Here is a 23,948-nt window from a genome sequence, read left to right as displayed (position 1 = left end):
GTGAAAGTAATAGTGGTAAAACGCGACGCGCGCGCCCGCGCACCTGCACTGTAGGTCCAGGCTGACCTGGTAGCACTTTTTGGAGCCCTCACAAAATGTCTCGCCAGACCAGCGCATGCGCTGGGTCAGGCGAGACCTAAAAAAGAACTCACGAGTTGTATTTCAGCTTTTCTACACTTTAAAAAAAATGCTTGTTAATTCAGTACAAATATATGATATTTTGCAAGTTGAAAACACATTTTGCAAATTAAATCTACATTCTAAGTGAGGTCAAATCTAAACTAAACACATTTAAATCAACCATGAATTAATTGTGCATGGTTTTACAAGATTCATAAAATGGAAAACATCCGACCAGGCCTCATGTTTTCACTTTTCCAGCACCAAATATCTGCTTGCCACTTTCAAATGCAGTTTTATGCCTGAACCTCAAGGCAGCTTTTGTTATTAGTAATGCTTAAATCTGTAAGGCATATTTACACGCTCTCAACCTCACAGTTCTACAGAGTCCATCAGGAGCCAAAAGTGTTCCATCATTTCTCGCAAGACACTGCAAGCCACTAAACTCTACAGAATGCCATAACACTCCACTCTACAGCACTTTACGACACTCCATGCCACTCTTTTTTACTGCACTACCCTGTAACCATGCTGAACAGCAGCCACGCTGGTGTACAACATGGCTAAGATATGTTGGCAAAGTCAATGGCTCTTGTATAAGGCGAGCCCTATTGGCTTTGCCAATGCTTGTTTTAACTTTCAGTTTTACTGCACTGAGGCTGTGCTACATAACCAAACACTGACAAAGCCAATCGGTTTCCTCTGGTAGGTGAGATCTATTAGCTTTGTCAATGCTTGTTGGCATTACCCGTGTTACCAGGCGCTTAGAGCTGCTTTTGGCCTGTCGAGTAAGGTAGATTATTTATTTATTTTGCATATTTATATAGCGCGAACTCGACCCGAAGGTATTGGAGAGCTTCACATGAGCACCGTATTTACATTACACATTCAGGCACGGGGAGATTACGTGATTTGCTCAGAATCACAATATGTGGACGCGACCCCGAGGCTGGAACCCTGGTGTCAGGCACCAAAGTCGGCAGTCTAGCCGATGGACCACATCCACTGACAACTGTATTTGCTGGGCACGGCGTTTCTTTTTTTAGGCAAAGACGGGGCAGAAATCGGATTACTGCCGATTCTCTTTTATTTATAATTGCCCTACAATATTTTAAAGAGCATTCCTTACGAACCGCTGCCTACTGTAGGCTTCTATATGATAAAGACGTATGACGGATATTTTATTATGAGCGTTTCCGGGCGCTTTTACGGGGAGTGCCCCACGGGGACTGTACGAAACCATTGTGCACGTTCTAGTTTTAGCTTAGTCGCGCGTCAGGCGTATTTCCGGTCTTTATAAAATGCCGTGTTCTGCCGCCATCTTTCTTTTCTCCATTTTGTTGCAGCCATGAAGTAAGTAGTTTGTCTCGTTGTTGCTCCGCTGATTATTTTGTTGGACGGCGGAACCATGCTCAATCGCTTGTTTTTTTCTCTCCATTTTTTATTTTAATTTAGGGTAGAACTGTGCAGTTTTAGTGGTTATAAAATTTATCCTGGACACGGTCGGCGCTATGCCAGGATCGATGGAAAGGTGAGTAGTCTGGTCTAGAAAAGTAGACGTGTCTTGTGTATTCATTGAAACCGAAAACGTCTCGCACTGCTTTTATCGGCTGTTGAAGATGTAGGTAGGCTTGCGGAACCTGGGTTCTTTTACGCTTTTCAAAGTTGAGCAGCGAGGACCTCCCCCCCCCCCCCCCCCCCCCAATTTGAGCAAGCAGTTTTGTGAGGCTGATTTCTGGATCACCGTCGTAGCATAATTGTCTGCATAATTTTGTGTATTGTATAACGTCACAGAGCTGCGAGCTTTTCCGTTACCTGCTGTATTCTAGACCCTGACTCGTTAGTATTGAAAATACTTGGTCTCAATCGAAATTCATGGCTTCCGTATTAAGTGAGTAGATCGTTGATTAGTTTTGGGGTTTGAAGTTGTCTCGTAACATTAACATCGCCTTGTTTTAGATTAAACGTATGCGAATTGTGGTGTAATTGTATTCGTTAGTGTATGTATATTGCAACACAGCCAATATCACGATTTGAAACGAATGTTGTAGTAATAGGTACATTAAAATACGGTGTTTCGTACTTTTGTGGCCTAGAACGGGAGTTGCTAACCTTTTTTTACTTTTGTGGATCTCCACTTGTTAATAATTACTGGAACCTGAGGAGCTCCACTAAATAACTACTGTAAGCCATGGACCTAAGCATTTTTGATCATTTGAACTGTAAAATACAGAAACCAGCATTAACTTAACAGTTACACAAATGACGTTTTACTTAATTTTGACAAATATAAACAAATGACACTTAAGATGGTTGGAGCTTTTTCTAAGTTCATTTGAGGCCACTCATCCATGCTATGTTCTGTTAGAATCTAATCTAAAATTAGCCGGCACCGTAAACTACCTTGAAGTTAAGTTCTACTCCAAAGACGAAGCCACGTTTTAATGGATGAGCCGTTAAACAATCCATCCTGCTGATATTGCAGAAAAGGAACGCAAGACTCCTGCGACTATCCCCCACCTGGAGGCAGGCAGTCGAGATAAGAATGCCACTCCTCTGCACATCAGAGAGAGAGAGATTTGTCAGGCTATGTATTACCCATTGCAATGCCAGTTAGCTTTATTTGTTGGTTATGCCCACGGTCTGATTTATTTCCCACTTTTTGGGGACCAAATGATGTATATTAAATACACCTATTCTCTTAACCCTCCCTCCGGACTTGTAAAGCTGTTTCTTTTAGTGTTCAAACGTGCATGTGGAGCGTTAAGTAAAATTGCAAGCATGTGTGACGTTCGGCTAGATAACATGATAATAAATCCCAAAGGTTTACGGGTTAGTTTTTTTTTTATACTGGCTCTTCCCTTACTGGATAGGCTTACTGCAGCTTGATCATAGAAGTCCAACAGGGGCAAGGGAGGCTGTGGCGCTGAGTTGACCCAGGCACACCTACCTTTTTGCTTCAAACTGAAGAACCAAACAGTCATGGGTGCCAATTGTATCTTGTGCCTCTTTCAAACTCCAGGAGTGCCGGGCCGCATATGTACACGAAAAGCAACACTGACTGTCCATTACTACCAGCTTCTTTCTTTCACAGCTGTTCTGAATAAAGCAGTAAAGTCAAGCCCACCTTTTCTTCGAGGGTGGGCTGCGCTGCCTGTGCAGAGGAGTTGAAGCCCTTTCATTAACTCAAAACAGCAGCTATCTATTTAGGTAATAGTCCTCTCGACCCAGATGACTAGTAAAGCCCCATAAAGTTCTCGCCCAGCCAAAAATCTCAGTAAAGCGGGAGGGGGGGAATATTCCGGCCCTGCTGCTTAATAGCGATTGGTTTGTCATTTCACAGCACCCAGTGCTGCTGTATAACATGTCTAAACATTGACAGTTGATTGCTATTGCGTAGGTGAAACTTATTGGCTTTGCCAATACATGTTTTGAGTGCAACAAGTTAAATAAGAGTGCCTGTTTGTAGTTCATCCCTCTACCGGTCAGCTTCTCTTGTATGATGCTTGCTCTCTACCACCCAACTCCCACTGTCTGCGGTGTTGCTCTTGCCTACATTAGTTCTATTGGCCTTCTCAATGTGTTTTTTAGCTGTCTTGCTCTGCAGCAGAGTTTTACAACATGGCTAAAAAAAACATTGACCAGGCCAATAGATCTCGTATAGGCAAGACTTATTGGCTTTGACAGTGCTTTTAACTGTTGTAACCTGTAAAAGATTTGTTCTCTTTAGTTACGGGTAGAGGGTTGGTGAACATCTTTTTCCTCAAGAAAAAGAAGGCACCCAATATTTTGAGTATACTTATGAGGCTACTTGTATGTAAGGGATCAAAGCAAACACAAGGAGATGGACTGAGCACTGAACTCTTTAGACACTTGGAAAATCTTTAAGGTTTACTTTTAGCGAGCTAAGAAGTATGCATGTGCCTTTCAAAATGTATTTTAATTAGTCGTCCTAATCAGGATGCAACCTAAGATGTTTCTGCTCATTTCTGGCCATCCTCTAATTGACCAAGGCAATTAAACATACGGTCCACAAACCTCAAGGAGACCATCTCTCCCCAGAGGCTTTTCATTAGCAAGCGTAAATGGGCAAAACTGATCCTTGGGACCTCAGATGGCCCTATTGTGATCAGGTTATTGCAACAATGTTGTGCACACTACTGGGAGGTACTGGTCACTGGGTTGAATTCATATGCCATTTCTGAATCCTTAAGTTGAGCAGTAGCTTAGTAAAGTTTTGATTGAGAATACCCCTCAGTATAGGAACGGTTGGAGATCCTTGTTTATGTATTATACATCCATATCAATACAAATTGAGAGGTAATGTTTTTTTTATTCTTTCAAAAGGTGTTCCAATTTTTGAATGCAAAATGCGAGTCTGCGTTCCTCTCAAAGAGGAATCCTCGACAAATCAACTGGACTGTCCTCTACAGGCGGAAGCACAAGAAGGGGCAATCTGTAAGTAAGCTGTAGCCTATGTTAGAAAAAGAGAGACACAATTTTAAAGTTTTATTTATGTGTTCCTGTGATTCTGGAGATTGACTTATTTTTCTGGCAGGGTGAATCCTGATTGAAACTATCTAATTTGTGGCTTGTAAAATGTGCCAGACCATGTGTCTGATGCACAATGGCAAAAATGCACGAGATTGCTCAAACCTCCTGAGCCCTGAACAACTTAATTTTGAATAATTAAGTCAGTCTACAATCACTTCATATGCGTTCCCCCTTGACCATGGAAAGCAGTGACTTGAGAAGTGAGAAATTAGCAGACTGCTTTGTCATGTTATGAACAGTCTAGTGTTCCTGACAAACTGCAGGTAAAAGGTACGTACTAAAGCTTGAAGGAGGGGGACAGGAGAGCCTTTGAATGGTCTGCAGGGTCTGGTCCGCAGGGGGCGCACAGACATGAGGCAGCCTGCAGGCTAATGGGTCATAAGTTGGCTAGGTGCATTTCAAAGGCAGGAGGAAGGAATTTAACACCTGCTGCCTGTTAGCCTGTTGCTCATCCTCCTTTACTGGCTCAGTGGCAGCGCAGCCAGTAAAGAGGGTGTACGCCGGGTTTTCTTTTTAAACCTATTTTGCTGGCACTTTTGTAAAAATCGTGGCATTTTTACAACCGTGCTCGTTGTGCTTTTTGGGGGAGATCGTGAAATCGGGGGAGGGGTCTGACAAAGGAACAAGTGCAAAGCATTTAACAGTACCAAAACAATGAAATTGACAAGGCAAAGTACACCTAGTTTCTAAAAATTGATTATTTTTATGTGATTAGTAATCCATGATAAAGATCCACCAGAGGGTCACATAGAGAGAATTTACAAGATATAGTAAATTAAAGCTTTTCACTCAGCAGTAAACTTGCATTAGTTAATTTGATATTTTGGAGTAAAAGTTTGTTCTAGTTGTCATGCGGTTGCTTGGAGCCTCTTTAGTTGACTAAAGTGCTGGGCCCTGGGCACCTGATTGGCAGGAGTCCAGGGCACTCATTCAAAATACATTCAGCAATCCGCAAAAAGTGGGGGGCATACCATGCAAGAAAGATGGCACTTTCTCACATCAATCGTCTAAGTAAATGATTGCTTGGAGTGCCGCTGCTCCTGGTGCCATGCATTTCGGGAATGTGAGATGTGCAGACTTTAAACCAAAGGGCAGGACTTTTAATTGGTAATGGGTACCAGCCACTGAGAAGCAAAGATTTGGTGTTTGGGGTGGATGGGAATACGTAGGTAAGCATCTTCCAGGTCTAGGGATGTCCTAATCTCTGCTGTTAGACGACGGAAGGGGGTCGCAGAGTTAACACCCGAAAGGTTTGCTTTCAGAGGAACTTGAGTTTCCAGAGATCTGTGATCAGTCTCCACTCCCCAGATTTTTTGCAAATTAAGAAACAGGAGTATAAACCCTCTGTTGGGACCTTCTCTATTGCCCCTGTTGAGAACTTTAAGAGCTTCTTTCTGCAGTAAGTGAAGACGAGAGGGCGGGGCTCCCTTTGGCGGAGTGGGTGGCGGTTTGTGTAATTTTCAAGGTATAAGTGGTAAGGTCCAATACCCATTTATCTGAGGTGATGGTTTGCAAGCGAGGTTATGTGATTTCTTGGCACCAACAGGCTGCGAGGCTATTGCAGCTGGTAACCAGAGATGGTTGTTTGCGACCAGTGTCACAGCTCTGAGCAGGAGGTAGTCTACGGGGAACTTGTTTAGACAAACCAGCTGTACAGTATTGCCTAATTGATAGTGGTTTGTATCCTCCTCTGCTGTATTGTGGCTGCTAGGACTGGTATTGCTGCGAGTGTTGGTACCTGCCATTGTATGATGAGAACCCATGGCCATGCGCTCCTCTGAAATGCTCCTTGCAATAGTGGGAGTGTGCCAAAGCGCACTGCAGTATTTGTCACTTAATGGCAAGGAGTACAGTTTGTGCTCCCCAAACAGTGTCGCCATCGAAAGCCATATCTGGAATTTTTGACTGGACCTCTGGTCAAAATGAGGTTGCCTTTAGCCATCCTTGGCGTCTTAGGACAGCTGTGCCTGCTAGCGGACTAAAGCTTGTGGATGCAGTGTCCATGGCGCAGTCTGATTTCAGACAGTGTCCACTCACCCTATGACAATCTGGTTTGCTTCCTTTTGAATATTCTCCAGAATGATATCCCTGTCAGACCACATTTGGCAGTTATAGCCTAGGGAGTTGGCTGCGTGCACTGAGATTGTGGACATTGCTGAAAACCTTCTCTATAGTATCCAGATTACATCCTTCCTGATCAGGTGGTGTGGAAATAGAAGTAGCTGGGTTTTTTTGATCTCCAATGCAAAACTTGCGATACAAGTCAGGATTGGGGCATCCTGTCAAGCATGCCGGCGAGTCCTCAGGCACCCTGTACTTTGTTGATACGGTAGGACAGCAGGTACAGTGGCAGGGGTTTTCATAATCTTCACTCCCTCTTGCAAAATGTAGTCAATTACTGGTATAGAGCAAACTGATTGCCTCGCCTGCTCTTTGAAATCAGAGGAAGCAGTCAGACTGCTTCACTGACATTGAAAGGTGCAGCCTTGTTGTAGCTCTCTCCATTAAGTTAAGAAAAACGTGGTCTTGTCTGGGGTGGGGGGGGGGGTTAAGTTGGGACGTGGGGCGGGGGTTGAGTTGGGACTACATAGCTATCCCATTCATCATGAAAGTGGTGAATGTCCAGAATTCTACCCTCTTCCCTCAGGATGAAGGGTCCTCCCTTGGTGGTAATGCAACATGGAATGCTCACATCCTAGGTGTAGCTGGAGGGGGAAGGTGTGGCATAAACAGGTCGTGGTAGCTCTTCAATACATTGCTCTTCAGGAGTCTGTGGGAAACTGGCTCTGCCTTACTTTGGTGTAGTATATACAAAGTGTGCAGACCCCAGGGGTATAGCAGAGGCTAAGTAGACAATACACCTTATCTTTTTGGGGTAGTGTGGTTAAGCAGTCAAGTCAGGCTTAGTGTAGTGTTAAACATTTGTTGAACACTCAGGCAAGAAATGCCACTCAGACATGAAAAGTTATTTTGTTTTCATTCTAGAACAGACTTAGTAGCAGCTAAGTTATACTTTTCATACAAATGTTTTTTTAGTAAAATTGAAATTACTTTTGCAGGTGAAAAAATGGCTTGGAAGCCATTAAAACTTGAAATTACTTTAATTTCGCAATTATTTTCTAGTTTGACGTGACAAAGTTATAGAACAGTCTGCAAGACAGGATATCATTAAACAGGCTAATACTTTAAAGGCACCAAGTTACTTTTGTTGGCAGTACAATACAGCTAAACAATATGCCCCTACAGGGTCTGTGCAATTCAGAGATATTGTAAATGCAGAACAGCCATTTTGAGAACAGGGACTGGGGGTTTGTCAACACAAACTCCACAGCTCCATGAGGGCTTTACTGTAGTCTGGGAAGTTTACTATCCAACTCCCCAGCACCTTAAACCCACATAAATGCCAGTGTTTGATCAAATGAAAAATGCACACAGATGACATCTTAGTGATGCCACCTGAAAAACAACTAGTGTGATTCCTGACTGACTCCAGCAATCTGTCACCCGACAGCTTCCTGGACCCCTGGTTAGAGACCTCCACTATCTGGGTCCGGAAACAAAGCCGATACTGGGCAGTGGTGTCAAGCCTCCTCCCCAGGTTGAGCAGGGTCCTCTAAAAGAGGGAGCTTCAAAGGTCTGCCACCTTTGTCAGATGCCCCAACCTTTTGCTGATATCAGCAAATGGCTCCCACCGGTTTGGACCCCCATTTTGGTCACGAGGTGGAAAAAACCTAGCTATTTGGCCTGTCTCCTGCTCTGAACCCCTTCGAGCTGAATCAAGCATGTCCTGCAGCATACCCCAGAGACTTGCCTTGCCTTCCCAAAGAACTCCCGTTTCCTGTAGACACTGGGCTTGTCCAATACTGAGGCAAGACTCCCAAATCCAGCCAGATCCGCAAGTCGTCCCCACTCTGCACCCAATGCCCTCGGCCCAAGATAGTGGTCCCAACACCCCAGTGAAGTCCCCCCCCCCCCCCCCCCCCCAAAAATCCCAACTTGTGAGCCAGCATTGGACGACCTCCACAAATCTCCTGCAGCCTCACTCAGAATGGTACCCTCACAACCATGACCAGTGAGAAGAACCTGACCAAAGGATACCCCTGAATCTGCAGCTCCTGGCCACTTGCTGTACCCAGCAACTGGCCCCTACCGGTTCTAAACCCCCACTCTGGCAGGAAGACTGTCCGGAAACCCCAAGGAAGGACGGGGTGACTGCCATCCCCACCCCTCAGGTGAGGGAGGCGAGGTGAAGCACATCTCCGGGCTCTCGCCATCTTGAAGATGGGGAGCCCTGCCCAATCAGGACTAGGCCACTGCCCCCCTCCCACAGGAGTGGCAGGATAGGGGGTGTACCCAGGCCAGGGACCCAGTGGTCCCTGCCCTTTACCTACCTGTAACGCCCCTAAATTTAGTATTTAGAGGCACCCTGAACCTTCCTTAGATCCAGATTCCAAAAGGGCAAAGATCAAGAAAAAAGACCTGCCATGCAGCTGCAAACAAGAGGAAGACACCAACTGCTTTGGCCTCAGCCCTGCCGGCCTGTCGACCCTCGAACCTGCTCCTGCTAAATCCCGGCATCTCATGTGACCAGCAACCACAAACCCCAGAGGACCTGGCTACCTTGTGACTGAGCATCTGGGACTCCCACGAGCAGTGGCACTGCTGAAAGCAAGTAAAGAACCCCTGGCGTCAGCCAGGAACCACGAGCCCTGCACACTGCACCTACCAAGCCTGGCTGGTGCTGGAGTGGACAAAGACCTCAAGGATGTCCCCCTGGCTACTGACCCCGAATCCGACACCCAAGGACCCACCTCGACGCTCCTGATGCCTGGGACCTCCCACACCGCGATCAACAGAGGGTAAGATTTCTCGACATCAAAAAGCACCCCCTGCACCCAGTGCCCTACGGCCCCCTGTGGCCAACTCCTGGGTACCTACCTATCCTCCAACTATCTAACTTACCTCTCGAAGTGGTCGCACCTGAAGATTCGTCATCCCCAAGCTTGCAGCCTTTGTTAATTTTTTAGCTTCTCCATTGCAAATGAGCGCCCGACGGCTCAAAAGCAACCCTGCACCCAGCTGCCAGAGTGGCCCTGGCAGTGCAACTTGTACTCTAACCTATTTGCCCTGAGCAAGTGACCAGGAGCCCTGCTCCCACAGCCGCATTGCATGCTAGCCAGCAGCCACCAACCACGGGCCCCCTGCCTCCCATAGGATAACATTGGGCCTAACTCAATCTGCACCTGGCTGCCGCTGAGGGTGTAACAACTGTACTTACCTGACCCTGGGAGAACCCAGAGTCTATGCCCAGCATCTTAACTCCACCAGTCGAGTACTCACTCTAAAGCCGATAACTCACTTTTCTTCCATAGGGTAACATTGGCTAGTTTCACTTGAAAATTCTTTTAAGTGTTGAGTTTCTAAACTTTAAAATATTCACCTAGAATCAACCGAGTAAGGAATTCGAGAATACTCACCTGCTATTAGGAGAGATCTCAGTGCTGGATCTTGGTGCCCAGCACGGACTCTGAAAAGTAATTACAACCATACTTGCCACTGACTCAGTTTTCTCCCCTAGTAAACCATTGACTGTTTTTCTGTGAAATTTCTTCCAAGTGTCGATTTTTGCAAACTACAAATTCTTTAAAAATTGTACCAACTGTGAAAACGTAATTACTTACCTGTTTTAGATAGATGTCCCAGTACAGAGCCTAGGAGCCCAGCACTGGATCACAAAAGTAATGAGAACATACTTTACCTGCAACTTGAATTTCCTTCCATAGGATAACATTGCCTGGTTTTTGCTGAAAAAGTTTCAAAGTGTCGATTTTGCAAACTTACAAATATTCGTTGAAAATCGCCTGTATAACCTAAACGCATTCTCTCAACTGCTTACAGGCGGTATACTAGTGCTGGATCCAGGATCCAACACTGAGCTAGAAAAATTAACAATATAACCCCACTTACCTGCTAAGTAAATTTCCTCCCATAGGATAACATTGGTGATTTCATTAGAAAAGGTTTCCTAGTGTCAACTTTTAAAACACCAAAATATTGCTTAAAATTCACACAACACTAACTAAATCATATTTACTCGCCTGTTTCGAGGAACTGTCCCAGGACAAACTAGGATCCAGTCCTGGAGTTGGAAAAGTAATCCATTGCATCGAACTTGAAATTTCCATTGAGCTCTATGTATTGTTTGAAATTGTGTTGCCTATTACAACAAACTTACTATTGCATTCAAAAGTCAATTGCCTATTGCAAAGTATTTAAAGCATCTCATTCAGAGAAAGTATATTTTGATACCTATTTGTTCTAAAATAAAACCATATATTTTTATATGCAAACCATTGGCCTAGAGTTCAGTTGAGTGTAAGACCATTTGCTGACTGTACAACAAATTCTTTACACTGGCCTCCGATACTGCCTTACTGCTCAACCAAGCTACCACTTTAGAGAGTAATGTTATATCTAACTTTAGCCTCTGCCAAACCTCTGTGGACTGTATACACTGTTCCCAAATAGGTACAGCGTGCACAAAGAGCCACTTTCCTACCTTAACTCTGCCAGTCGAGTACTTACCTGAAAGCCAATAACTTGCATTTTCTCCATAGGGTAACATTGACTGGTTTTCACTTGGAAATTCTTCTAAGTGTCGAGTTTTGAAACTTTGAAATATTCACTAAAAATCACCCGAAAGAAAACAAAATTACTCCCCTGTTAGGAGAGATCCCAGTGCTGGATCTTTGTGCCCAGCACTTACCTAAAAAGTAATTATAACTGATTTTCCAATAACCAACCTTTCCTCCATTGGATAACATTGCCTGTTTTTTGCCAGAAATTCTTCAAAGTGTTGATTTTGAAACACATAGTCCTTAAAAATCGCCTGTGTAACAAACTTTCTTTCAACTGTTTGCAGGAGATGCACCAGGGCTGAATCCAGGATCCAGCCCAGAGTAAGAAACCTATGCAAAGTAATTGATATTGCGTTTACTTAACTCCCATTGAGCTCAATGTTATAATTGTGTGATTTGTGTTGCATATTGCAACAACTAACTATTGCATTTAAAAGTCTATTGCTGTTTGAAAGTATTCAACTAGAGCATCTCATTCTGAGAGTATTTTTATACCTACTTGTGGTTCTAAAATAAAATATATTTTATATACAAAACAATTGGCCTAGAGTTCAGTTCTTTTGTGTGAGACCATTTGCTGACTTGAGTGTACAACAAATGCTTTACACTGTCCTCTGATACTGCCTTACTGCTCGACCAAGCTACCACTTTAGAGTAAGGTTTTATCTGACTAACCTCTGCCAAACCTCTGGGGACTGTTGGACTCTTCACACACAGTACCTTACTTTGGTGCAGTATATACAGAACCACGTTTTTACAACAGTGTGATAGTGCTGCCCAAAATCTACTTGTGGTAGGAGCACTGAAGAGGGAGATCTGCAAAAATTTAACATTCAGAACCCCTAAAGTCTCCCCTAGGTGTTCCTGGGTTGGTGGTCCTGTAGATAGATGTAGAGTACTTCTAAAATGTTTTTGTAAGCCCTGGTTCTGGAAAAATGGCCCAAGTCACGTTTCCCATTCCAAATCCTATGCCATAGGTTAACATTGGAAAAGATTAGTTAATAACTGGAGAAAGAAAAGCCACAGTATTGAAGGACTCGGTAGAATGGTAATGATTAATCCAACAATATGGTATTTTTGAATGTATTGTAAAGAGTACAGACCAGTTGCGTTTGTCTTTAAGCCAAAATTCAACCCTGTACTGCTCTGCCCCGATTGGTCAGATGTGGGTGAGCCTGGCTACTTTGAAGAGGTGATAAATGACCCCTGGGGTTAGTAAGCCTGCTGGGGAGGAGAGATTGATGGACATAGGAATGCCAGAGCAAGGGGGAGGGTCAGTAAATAATGCTCGAAGGGGAAGAATAGCTAAAGACAGTTTAATTTACAACTTTCCTCTATGACACAAGGCAGATGCTAGGCTTAAAGGAATGAGCAGATGCAAGGGGGAGAGACTATGGAGATTAGCCATCCTAGGGGTGTTTAGCCAGCTCTTTTCTCCTTGCTGAAAATTGACATTGAATTTTGAAAGAATGGTTGTTTCTGGCTTAGCATTTTGCTACACCCTGCAGGAAGTGGTCAGACCTTTGGGTGGAACCTTGCAGCTCATTGGACAGGAGTGCCCTGCTGCTGGACTACAGAGAACATTGAATAAGTATCTGACTCAGACCTGCTTTTGAAGCCGAAGAAAAACAGAAGGGCCCACGCTGAAGAATTGAAAGTGCATTCATCAGGCCTGCACTCTAAAGATTGCGCCACTTGCATAATTTGAAACAACCCTGTGGATTAAACCTACTACAATAGGACTAAAGAGTGGACTCCCTGCAAGCTACAGGTTAACAGAGCTCACCTGGACCATCACCACAAAGAATCCACAGCCTGGAGTACTACCAGTGGATTTGTAAAGTTTTTGTCCAAGTCGATTGTGGAAATTGGAATCTCACTTTCAAGGACCCTCTTGTAGATTCTGGAACCTTGGATTGTGTGTTTGATACTTAGGGACCTGCAAGAAGAACTTCAGGAAAGTTCTATCATGACCCAGCCTGCTGGAAGGGGCTGCAGAAGACTGGTGAGATCCTCCAGAACAATTACTAAAGGTGAATGTGTCCCTGTCTGAGACAACAATTACCAAAGGGGCACTGTTTTCTAAGCACTAGAACGTGACTAATCTTTAAAAATTAGTATCTCTGGTTCCCTACAGTGGATTTTTTTCATTTGCAAGAATCTATTTTTATAAATTGGTGTTGGATTTTTCATTCGTGTTGCGTCTTTACTGAATCGGTTTTTAAATGCTTTACATATCTGTCTTTGAAGTGAAGCCTGCCTGTTCGCAGACACGTTACCAAGGGTTGAGCATAGAAATAATTTTCTAAGACCTATTCTGAGTCCTATACTGTTAGTGGCCTTCTTGCCAGTGGCAGACCTACATTTGCCCCTACCAATAATCCACTTGCCAACAGCCTCAATCTGATTGTCTGCCCCCCACCCCCTATCTTCAAGATGGTGGGGAATGAGTTTTGCTTCACTTCGCCTCCCCCAACTGAGGGGTGTGGTTGGCAAAGGTGAGCATCTCCCTTTCACTAGGTTTTCCTGCAGATTCTCCTGCCTAAAGTGGGGTTCAGAACCGGTGGGCACCAGTTGCAGCAAAAGGCCTGGGCAAGCTCACATGGACAGCAAGCCTTTGAAGCGTCCCCTTCATGGACTCTGCCTATCCTGGGTAGGAGGCTTTGCACCAAATTCCAGGATGTGCATTGTTTCATAGCCAAGGACTCTGCCTCCCACTGCAGCTGAAATGACTGTTCCTTGCTGTCAGTTTTAGCAGAGACGTCCTGCCTCCCACTGCAGCTGAAGCATTTCAGCTGTAAGTTTAACCCAGTCTTGGGAGGGTTAGGTTCTAGCAGAAAGGAGACAATTTCTTTTAAATTTACGCAGGCACGCAATGCCCACAGGGCTTCAAGTTGCCAAAAGAAAAGTGCCAGCCATGTGTTTAAACAGCCTGGAAATTGCTTGTCTTGACACTAAATATGCTTATAAATAAAGTATGAATACATTTCTAATGTGACTTTTCTGTCTTGGTTACATTCTATTATCAGTGTGGATCATTCAGGCAGCCCTAGAACACAATTACAAGTGCTTCCGTTTATATTTGCTGTTCAAAGTATGCACAGACAAGTGCTGACAATACAGCTTTAGGTGACTGTTTATTTTGTATTTTTTGCTCTGCCTGGGACATCAAAATGAGCTGGCAACCCTAATCACAAGACTAAGTTTGTTGCAAGATCAGCACACTTATTTCTTCAACCCTGATCCCTGGTTAATGCCATAACAGCAATAGTTTACTTGTATCTGAAACCCTACGCTGCCGTCAATACCCTGCTGAGTTACTTCAACTGTCTGGGAATGCACCTTGCATTCAGACAACTCTCCTCATTCTCGCCCTTCAGTTTCACGCTCATCCTGCACTCACAGCGATCACAATCCCCTCACTGATCTGGATGCCCTCACCATTCACCCGCTTACCCTGTACAGTGATCACTGCACTCAATGCACTTGCGCTGTTCACCCTGTATCTCACCCTGCAGTCACACAAGTACACTTCTCACCCTGCACTCATGTGACACTTCACTCACCTGTTCTCCCTTACTGCTCAATCTGCAATCTCCCTCAAATAAGACATCACTATCCATACATTCTTTCGTCCAAATTTGCACTTACATCCGCACCCAAATTCATATGGTCACCTCACTCACATGGGTACTCCTGCCACCCACACAGCGCTCAGGTTTAGTGTGCCTGCTACAAAGAACGTGTACCATGCAGATCAAAGAACAGTGTGAGTAAACAATGAGTAGTGCTTTAACCCCTTCTGTGCCCATGACGAGCTGGACTCGTCATGGAGCACAGTCGCGCTGTGCCCATGACTAGTCCAGCTCGTCATGTCACCCACCCACGGGGGAAGCGCTGGCGCCCCCCCCCCGTGAGTGGTCGATCTTTTATTTATTTTTTTATTTTATTTTTTACTGGGAAAGACCTTCCCCCACCCCCACGTCATCAATGACGACGTCATTGGAGGTTTCCCAGTTTGCTCTCCGTGGCGCAGGAAGCTATTTGCTTCCTGCGCGTCAGAGTAAAGGTGAGTTTTGGGGCTGGGGAGGGGGGGATTTTTGCATCGGTGGGTTAGGGTGGGGGCACTATGGAAGGCCCAGGCATGCCAGAGGCTCGGCTTCGTTCGTGTGTGCCTGTTGCTTCCCTGTGAAATGGATTCAAATTTGAAAAACGCTAGTCTTTCTAGTTGCTTCCCTGTGAAATAGATCCAAAAATGCCGAGAAATGCCCTTTGTAATTTGTCAAATCCAAAGTGCAGCAGCATGATTTTTGCATCGGTGAGTTTGGGTTAGGGTGGGGGCACTTTGGTATGCCCAGGCATGCCACGAGGCTCGGCTTCGTTCGTGTGTGCCTGTTGTTGCTTCCCTGTGAAATGGATCCAGAAATGACCTTTGTAATTTTTCAAATCCAAAGTGCAGCAGCGTGTAGAGAAATAGAATTTCTTATATGAGAATAATAGCAAGACAGTGGTTGCAAGTGCACAGATTGTTTTTTTTTTTTTTTTTTTTTTACATCCACATACACCAGCATCACTTTACAGAGTTTGCCAGTGAAGTGCTACTTTAATTTTCTTGTCTTTCTTTGAAGAGCATTGTTGTTTCCAGGTTGGGAGAGTGTACCATTCCTGGAGGTACTGCAATACCTGGTTGATGGGTGGATTGGAAAACACAATGTGTACCATGGCTCTGTGTTAATGGATGTGGTTTAAGTATGGTTTTCAGTGGGGATGTGGCACTATGGCCAGAGCTGTGGAATTTGGAACTGGGGAACCGGGTTCCGCATTCATGACCAGTCCACCACACCACTGTACTGAGGGAGCACATTCCCATGCTAGACCATAGAAGGCCCCACTAGACCTTAGAAGGCTTGATGTCTTAGCACACGCAGGTGTACCCTAGTGGTGTCAATTGTGGGTTAACCTTGAAGGCCTGTCCACCACAATCCATACTGAAGTCCATCTCTAATTTCCCACCTCCCAGCGTTCCCCTGGGTCTCCGGTAAAAATGGTGCCTCACTTGTATGGGAGGCTCAAGTACCCGCGTCAGGCAAGGGCCCAAAACGTAGTGTGGTGACATCAAAATTGCTCCATCTCAAAACCACCTGGTTTTGCAAGGGGGGTCACCTGGGTTTTTGGCCCGGTGCTTGGCGGCCATCTAGGGAAACCTACCAAACCCATACATTTCTGAAAACTAGACACCCGGGGGCTTCCAGGGAGGTATGGCTTGCGTGGATCCCCCAACGTTTCCTTACCCAGAATCCCCTGCAAACCTCAATTTTAGCTGAAAATCACTTGTTCGTGGCATATGAGCTGCAGATTGTACACTTTGCATAGATCGCCATCTGGGTGGCATATGAGCTGCAGATTGTACACTTTGCATAGATCGCCATCTGGTGTTGGGCCCGGATGTTTGCAGTTTGTTTTTGTTCTTTGGACAGTCTTTGGAAGTCACGAGTTCGGTGACTCCTCCTTCGGTCCATACTGCGCATGGGCTTCGGCTCCATCCGCAGATTGTTTTTTTCCGCCATCGGGCTCGGATGTGATACTTCGTGCTCCGGCTTCGAACTTTTACGGTTCCAGCCTCGACGGAAAATCCTCGTTCATCGAGTTTCTTCATCTCTCGTAGAGGCACTTTTCTCGATTCCACGCACCGGCCTTCGGGCTCTCCTCGACTCCGGTCCCGGCCGATGGAAAGGACTCCGTTCAAAAAGTGCCCAAAATGTGGGTCTAAATTTCCCCACACCGACCTCCATCAGGTGTGTAACCTTTGCCTCTCTCCAGAACACGAAGCCAGAGACTGCCCCGCCTGCAAGTCTTTTCGATCAAAAAAGACCATCCTGGATCGAAGAGCTCGACACACCATGGCGCACTCATCGACCGCGGCTCCACCAGACCTCTTCGGAGACAACACCGGAGCTTCGGGGCAACAACACACCGAGCAGCACACTATCATGGGGTGGAACTACATAGCGAACCAGTGGAAGACGACTTCTTACTGGATACATTTGATATTCAGGATAAGTCCACAGCCATCTTGCCCATGCTTAAGGGTGTTACCAAACATGCTGCAGAGGTGTTCAAAGACCCTGTCAGGGCCAGGGTCTTAAACCCCAGAATAGAAAAAAGTACAAAGCAGCACCCACAGATCCTACATACATTAAGGGCCCTGCTCCTTTTAGATTCCCTAGTTGTGTCCACGGCTAGAAAGCGGTTTAACTCCCAGTCCTCAGGTGAGGCTCCACCGCCAGATAAGGAATCAAAACTCTTAGATGCGTCTGGTAAACGCACTGCCTCGCAAGCTGCAAACATCTGGCGCATTGCAAATACACAGGCGCTGCTTGCGCTTTATGTCAGAGCACACTACGATGAGCTTGAGGCTCTTATGCAGCACCTCCCGGAGAAACACAAACATAAAGCTCATGACCTAATACAGGAGGGAAAGCTCATTGCTAACACCTCCATTAAATGTGTCCTCGATGCAGCGGACACTGCTTCTAGAGCCATAAATACTAGTGTCCTGCTTCGCCGTCATGCCTGGCTCAGGATCTCAGGGTTCAAGCCAGAAGTCCAGGCATCCATACTAAATCACCCCTTTGACCAACAACACCTCTTTGGGCCAAAGGTGGACGAAGCATTAGAAAAAATGAAAAAGGACACGGACACCACAAAGTCTATGGGGGCATTACAATCCCAGACCCCTAAATGCTCCTTTCGGCATTCGTCCTTTCGTAGCAGAGGCTACTCCACCGATAGCGCCTCTACCTCCTACAAGTCCCCTCCTCAAAATACCTTCTCAAAGGGCTACCAAAGGGGTGGATACAGGGGTAACAACAATAAGGGCAGGGGCAAAACCAACACCACCCGTTCTGCCACACCGCCCGCACAATGACTTCCCCTCGCTCCCCCCCAGACCATCCCACTCCGGTCGGGGGCAGACTGCGACACTTTATCCACGCCTGGGAGTCCATAACATCGGACAAATGGGTGACCCAAATTATTCCGTCAGGGTACTGTCTCGAGCTAACATCTACCCCACCCAATATCCCACCAAGGCACCGTCCAATGTCACAGGAACATTCCACACTGCTCAAACAGGAGGTGATCTCCCTCCTCCAAAAACACGCTATAGAGCAGGTCCCCGTCCATCAGCAAAATGTAGGGGTCTACTCTCTGTATTTTCTAATACCGAAAAAAGACGGGACCCTGCGGCCCATTTTGGACCTCCGGCCTCTAAATGCATACATACATTGCGACCATTTCCACATGGTCACCCTACAACAAGTCCTCCCACTCCTCTGTCAAGGAGACTTTCTCACTACCTTGGATCTGAAAGACGCATACTTTCATATTCCAATACACCCTTCTCACAGGAAGTACCTCAGGTTTGTGGTGGACGGTCAGCATTACCAATTCACGGTTCTCCCCTTCGGGGTCACCACCGCACCACGGGTGTTTACCAAATGCCTAGCTGTAGTAGCAGCACACCTCAGACGTCAACATATTCACGTCTTCCCTTACTTAGACGACTGGCTGATAAAAGCCGCGTCCTACGACCAATGTGTGCAACATACAAACAGCACCATCCAACTGCTCCACCAGCTAGGCTTCACGGTGAACTACCAAAAGTCCCACCTCATACCATCTCACACAAAGCAATATCTCGGGGCCACTATAGACACCTCCAAAGGTATAGCCTATCCCAATTCAGCCAGGATCGCAAGCATACAAGCCTTGCGCCAAACGTTCATTGCTCAGCACTCTCCCAGCGAGAGTGTTCATGAAGCTAATGGGGATGATGGCATCTTGCATTTTCATAGTGCCCCATGCAAGACTCCACATGCGTCCACTTCAAGAGTGCCTAGCACGACAGTGGAACCAGGCCCAGGGACAGCTGACGGATCTGGTGTTGGTGGACGGCCGCACCCATCACTCTCTGCAGTGGTGGAACACCACAAACCTTTCCAAAGGGCGGCCGTTCCTGGTTCCTCAGGTGATTCTAACAGCGGACTCATCGCTCTCCGGCTGGGGAGCGCACCTCCTACACCTCACAATGCAAGGTCTATGGACGCCACAACAAAAATCGCTCCACATCAACCATCTGGAGCTCTTGGCGATCTTTCTAGCCCTAAAATCCTTTCAAAAACAGATTTCAGCCAAAGCAGTCCTCATTCGCACAGACAACATGACTGCAATGTATTGTATTCAAAAACAGGGGGGACACTCTCCCCAGCTCTCCCGCTTAGCCCAGAGCATATGGAGATGGGCAATTCCACAAAACATCTTTCTCCTGGCACAGCACGTCCCAGGCATACAAAACACCATGGCAGATCTGCTCAGCAGACAAACGCAACAAATACACAAATGGGAACTGCATCCACAAGTTCTTCGCCCATTCTTCCACAAGTGGGGGCATCCTCAGATAGACCTCTTCGCCTCCCACGAAAACAAAAAATGCCCAAGCTTCGCCGCCAGATACCCACACCCATTGTCCAAAGGCAATGCGATATGGATGAACTGGTCAGGCAGATTTGCATACGCCTTTCCACCTCTCCCACTAATTCCGTTAGTGGTCAGGAAACTGCAACAGCACTCCCTCGCGCTCATTCTGGTAGCCCCAGCATGGGCCAGACAGCCGTGGTACACCACACTATTACAACTATCAGTGGTATCACATCAAAAACTGCACCTGTCCCCATGCCTCCTAACTCAGAACCATGGAGAAATCAGACACCCGGACCCAGCGCAGCTCAACCTTGCCATCTGGCTCCTGAAATCTTAGAATTTGGGTACCTTAACCTTCCCCCTGACTGCATGAATATTATCAAGGAAGCCAGACGTCCTACCACTCGAGCATGCTATGCCGCAAAGTGGAAGAGATTTGTTGTTTACTGCCGTAACAATACAATCAACCCTTTAGATGCATCCATACAGCACATCATATGCTATCTACTCCATCTTCAAAGGTGTAACCTGGCATATTCATCCATACGCCTACACCTAGCAGCGATTGCTGCTTACCTGCAAAACAGACAGCATTTATCACTGTTCAGGGTGCCCGCTATTAAAGCCTTTATGGAAGGCCTTAAACGCACAATTCCACCCAGGGCACCACCTTCTCCTGTATGGAATCTAAATGTAGTTCTTACAAGGCTAATGGGTCCGCCCTTCGAACCACTGCATAAATGTGAGCTACAGTTCCTCACCTGGAAAACAGCTTTTCTAGTAGCTATCACTTCCCTTAGAAGGGTTAGTGAAATACAAGCGTTCACTATATAGCAACCCTTCTTACAAATGCATCACAGCAAAGTGATACTTCGTACGAATCAAATTTCTGCCCAAGGTCATTTCCTCCTTCCATCTCAATCTGTGGAATTACCTGTTTTTTTTTCTCGCAACCTCAATCTGTTGCGGAAAGGGCTCTACATACACTTGATAAGAGGGCTTTACTGTACTACATACAAAGAATGCAACCTTTCAGGAAGACTAAACAATTGTTTGTCTCCTTCTCTCCCCCGCATAAAGGCAACCCCATCTCTAAATCAGGGATAGCTAGGTGGATTGTAAAGTGCATACAAATTTGCTATCAAAAGGCAAAAAGAACATTATCTGTTCCACCTAAAGCCCACTCTGCAAGAAAGTTAGGGGCTTCTATGGAGATTTTAACATTCATTTTGACAACCCACTAGACCTTTCGGCACAAGAGACCCAGTCAAGCTTGGCCGCATATCAACTCGAGCAACGGGTTCCATCTGCCACACACGAAAAGGGACATTTGCTGGACCCTATTTTCAGCAACTGTGACCAGCTTAAAGTGGGAAACATAACCAGACTTCCCTGGTCAGACCACTTCTTAATAGCCTTCAATTGGACCACAAGTAAACCACCCTCGTCCTCATTTACTATTAGGAAAACTCGTAACTGGTCCAAACTCCCTATTGACAACTGGGCACAAGCTCTTTGCACCATGAGACCCTCCCTCTCCCAAGACCCAACTGCTAACAAAAAATATGAAGAATGGATAACCACCTCTCTGGACCAGGTCCTCCCAGAACACGCACCAAAATCTAAAAGACATAGCAAAACAGCTCCCTGGTACACAGAAGAGCTCAGGAACCACAAACGTCTCTGTAAAAAGCAGGAGAGAAAGTGGCGCACTTCATACAATCCTGAAGAAAAAGCCACCTACAGGGAAATGATCAGGAACTATAAATTGGCCATTAAATCTTCACAAGCTGCCTTCTACAATCTTAAAATAACCACGGCAAAATCCAAATCTAAAGAAATCTACCGTATAGTCAACTCCCTGATCAAACCCCTGCCTCCGGTTATAGATAACAACTCACCGACTAAATGCAATGATCTGGCGGAATTCTTCTTCCAAAACATTAACAATTTATCTCTTTCCCCAATCCTCCCTCTGACTCCCCTGGCCAGAACCCGTCACTGACCTCAAATTCGACCAAGTGCCTGGAGTCTTTTCCCCTGATAACATTGGAAATCGTACAGACACTGGCACAACAAATAAAATCTGGCTCCCCGTGCGACCCTGCCCCCCCCAGGCTCATTAAACCTTGCCGGCACTGCTATTTTCCCCACGCTCCTGGAGCTCATGAACTCCTCCATAACCAGTAGGACGGTTCCTTCAACATGGAAGCATGCTATGGTGCGGGTCCTGCTGAAAAAACCTTCCCTAGACGCGGCCAACCCCAGTAATTATCGTCCGATCTCATTACTCCCCTGGGCATCAAATTCTGGAAAAACATGTCAATACCACTCTGACAATGTTTTTTAAGGAAAACCACCTCCTCGACTCCTCCCAAACAGGTTTTCGTACCAAACATGGGACAGACTGCTTTACTGGCTGTGACTGAGGAGGCAAGACGGCTTCTGGATCGAGGGGGATCAGTGGCAGTGATCCTCCTCGATCTAAGTGCCGCATTCGATACGGTACATCACAAAATCTTGCTAACCCGCCTTGCAGACTTAGGAGTGACCGGAGATGCCCTGACATGGTTCAATTCTTTTTTGTCCAACAGAACCTTTCAGGTCTTCGATGGCACATCACGCTCATCCACTCATCCCCTGGGATGTGGAGTCCCCCAGGGCTCCTCCTTAAGCCCTACGCTCTTCAACCCTTATGAGGCCACTGGCTGAGGTTGTTCGTCCGCACGGTGTAAAGATCATCTCCTATGCGGACGACACCCAGCTGGTGGTCTCCCTGGCAGAGAAGAGCGGCCTCCAGGCGCCACCAGACCTAGCGGCTTGTCTGGAGGACGTAAAGTGGATGATGAGCTCATGCTTAAAGTTGAATGACGATAAAACTGAGCTGATGATCCTGGGCACAGCCTCCCCCGTCTCCATAGAGTCGATCTGGCCATCAAGCATGGGAGTGGCCCCACCCCCCCAGAGACAACATCAAAAGCTTAGTGGTCTGGCTTGACAAGTCTCTGAGCCTTAACACACAGGCCACTAAGATCTCAGCCACCTGCTTTGGCCTCCTTAGAGTGATCAAGAAAGTCCTTCCCCTCTGCTTCGAGGCTAAACAGATAATTATACAGGGCCTTATCCAATCCCGTCTGGACTTTAATAACGCCCTATACCTGGGAGCCCCGGATTACACCCTACAAAAGCTCCAACGCACCCAGAACTGTGCGGCCAGAGCGCTGCTGGGCATCCCCCGGAGGACCTCAGTGAGAACCAGCTTAAAGACCCTACACTGGTTACCTGTCAGAGTAAAATTCAAATCGCTCTGCATTGCCCACCAGACTTTCTGGGAAATGGGCCCAGACATCAATCGGCCCCTGATTTCTCCCTACAGGCCTAATAAATCCCTCCGCTCTTCTACAGCATCCCTGGCCGAGATCCCCAGAATTCGCAGAGCTAGAGCGGGAGGACGCTCCTTCTCGTATAATGTTACCAAACTTTGGAACTCTCTCCCCCTGCAGTTGGGGAACAACCCTAATCTGACTACTTTTCGCAAACAGCTAAAAACCCTGCTGTTTAATGCCTAATAAAGTAACCTCAAGAGGGCTCCATCTGTTTTTAGCGCCTGGACGCCTCAGGGCAACTGTAGCGCTCTACAAGTCACATTTTCATTTCATTTCTATGGCTTTTCTAGGGAACATACCCTTAGATGACATCTGCAAAGCAGCCACATGGTCAACACTGCACACCTTCACAAAACATTACTGTGTAGACGTGCACTCCAAACAACAAGCTAGTGTGGGCCAGGCTGTACTAAAGACAATATTTCAAACCGCTGCAACGGATACCGGTGGTCGCCGCTAAGGTTGGGTACTGCTATATAATCTATGCAAAGTGTACAATCTGTAGCTCATATGCCTCGAACGGAATATGCTACTTTCCAGTATGCATCTGTTCTTGGCATGTAGAGCTGCAGAGTTGTACACGCCCACCCGCCTCCCCGGCTACCTGTATCCGTTCCAGTACATCTTATTTAGATACAACACACATGGGTTTCTCACTGTGATTACTACGCTCCATTTCCCTGTTGGCGAAAAACAATCTGAGGATGGAGCCGAAGCCCATGCGCAGTACGGACCGAAGGAGGAGTCACCGAACTCGTGACTTCCAAAG

At 46.3% G+C, this 23,948-nt stretch overlaps 1 protein-coding gene across 1 annotated transcript in view; it reads left to right on the top strand.

Moving 5' to 3' along the window:
* LOC146805253 (large ribosomal subunit protein eL24) overlaps window positions 1–23,948 on the top strand; it is a 124,962-nt gene that overhangs the window by 5,560 nt on the left and 95,454 nt on the right. The window contains exons 2-3 of the mRNA XM_085623783.1: window positions 1,576–1,651; window positions 4,468–4,578. Of these exons, the coding sequence (XP_085479909.1) occupies window positions 1,576–1,651; window positions 4,468–4,578 (187 nt within the window). The remainder of the gene's footprint in view (window positions 1–1,575; window positions 1,652–4,467; window positions 4,579–23,948) is intronic.

This window comes from Triturus cristatus, chromosome 8 (assembly GCF_964204655.1).
Source record: "Triturus cristatus chromosome 8, aTriCri1.1, whole genome shotgun sequence".
Lineage (NCBI taxonomy): Eukaryota > Metazoa > Chordata > Amphibia > Caudata > Salamandridae > Triturus > Triturus cristatus.
Note: the sequence above shows the minus strand (reverse complement) of the source record. Positions and strands in the feature narration are given on the sequence as shown.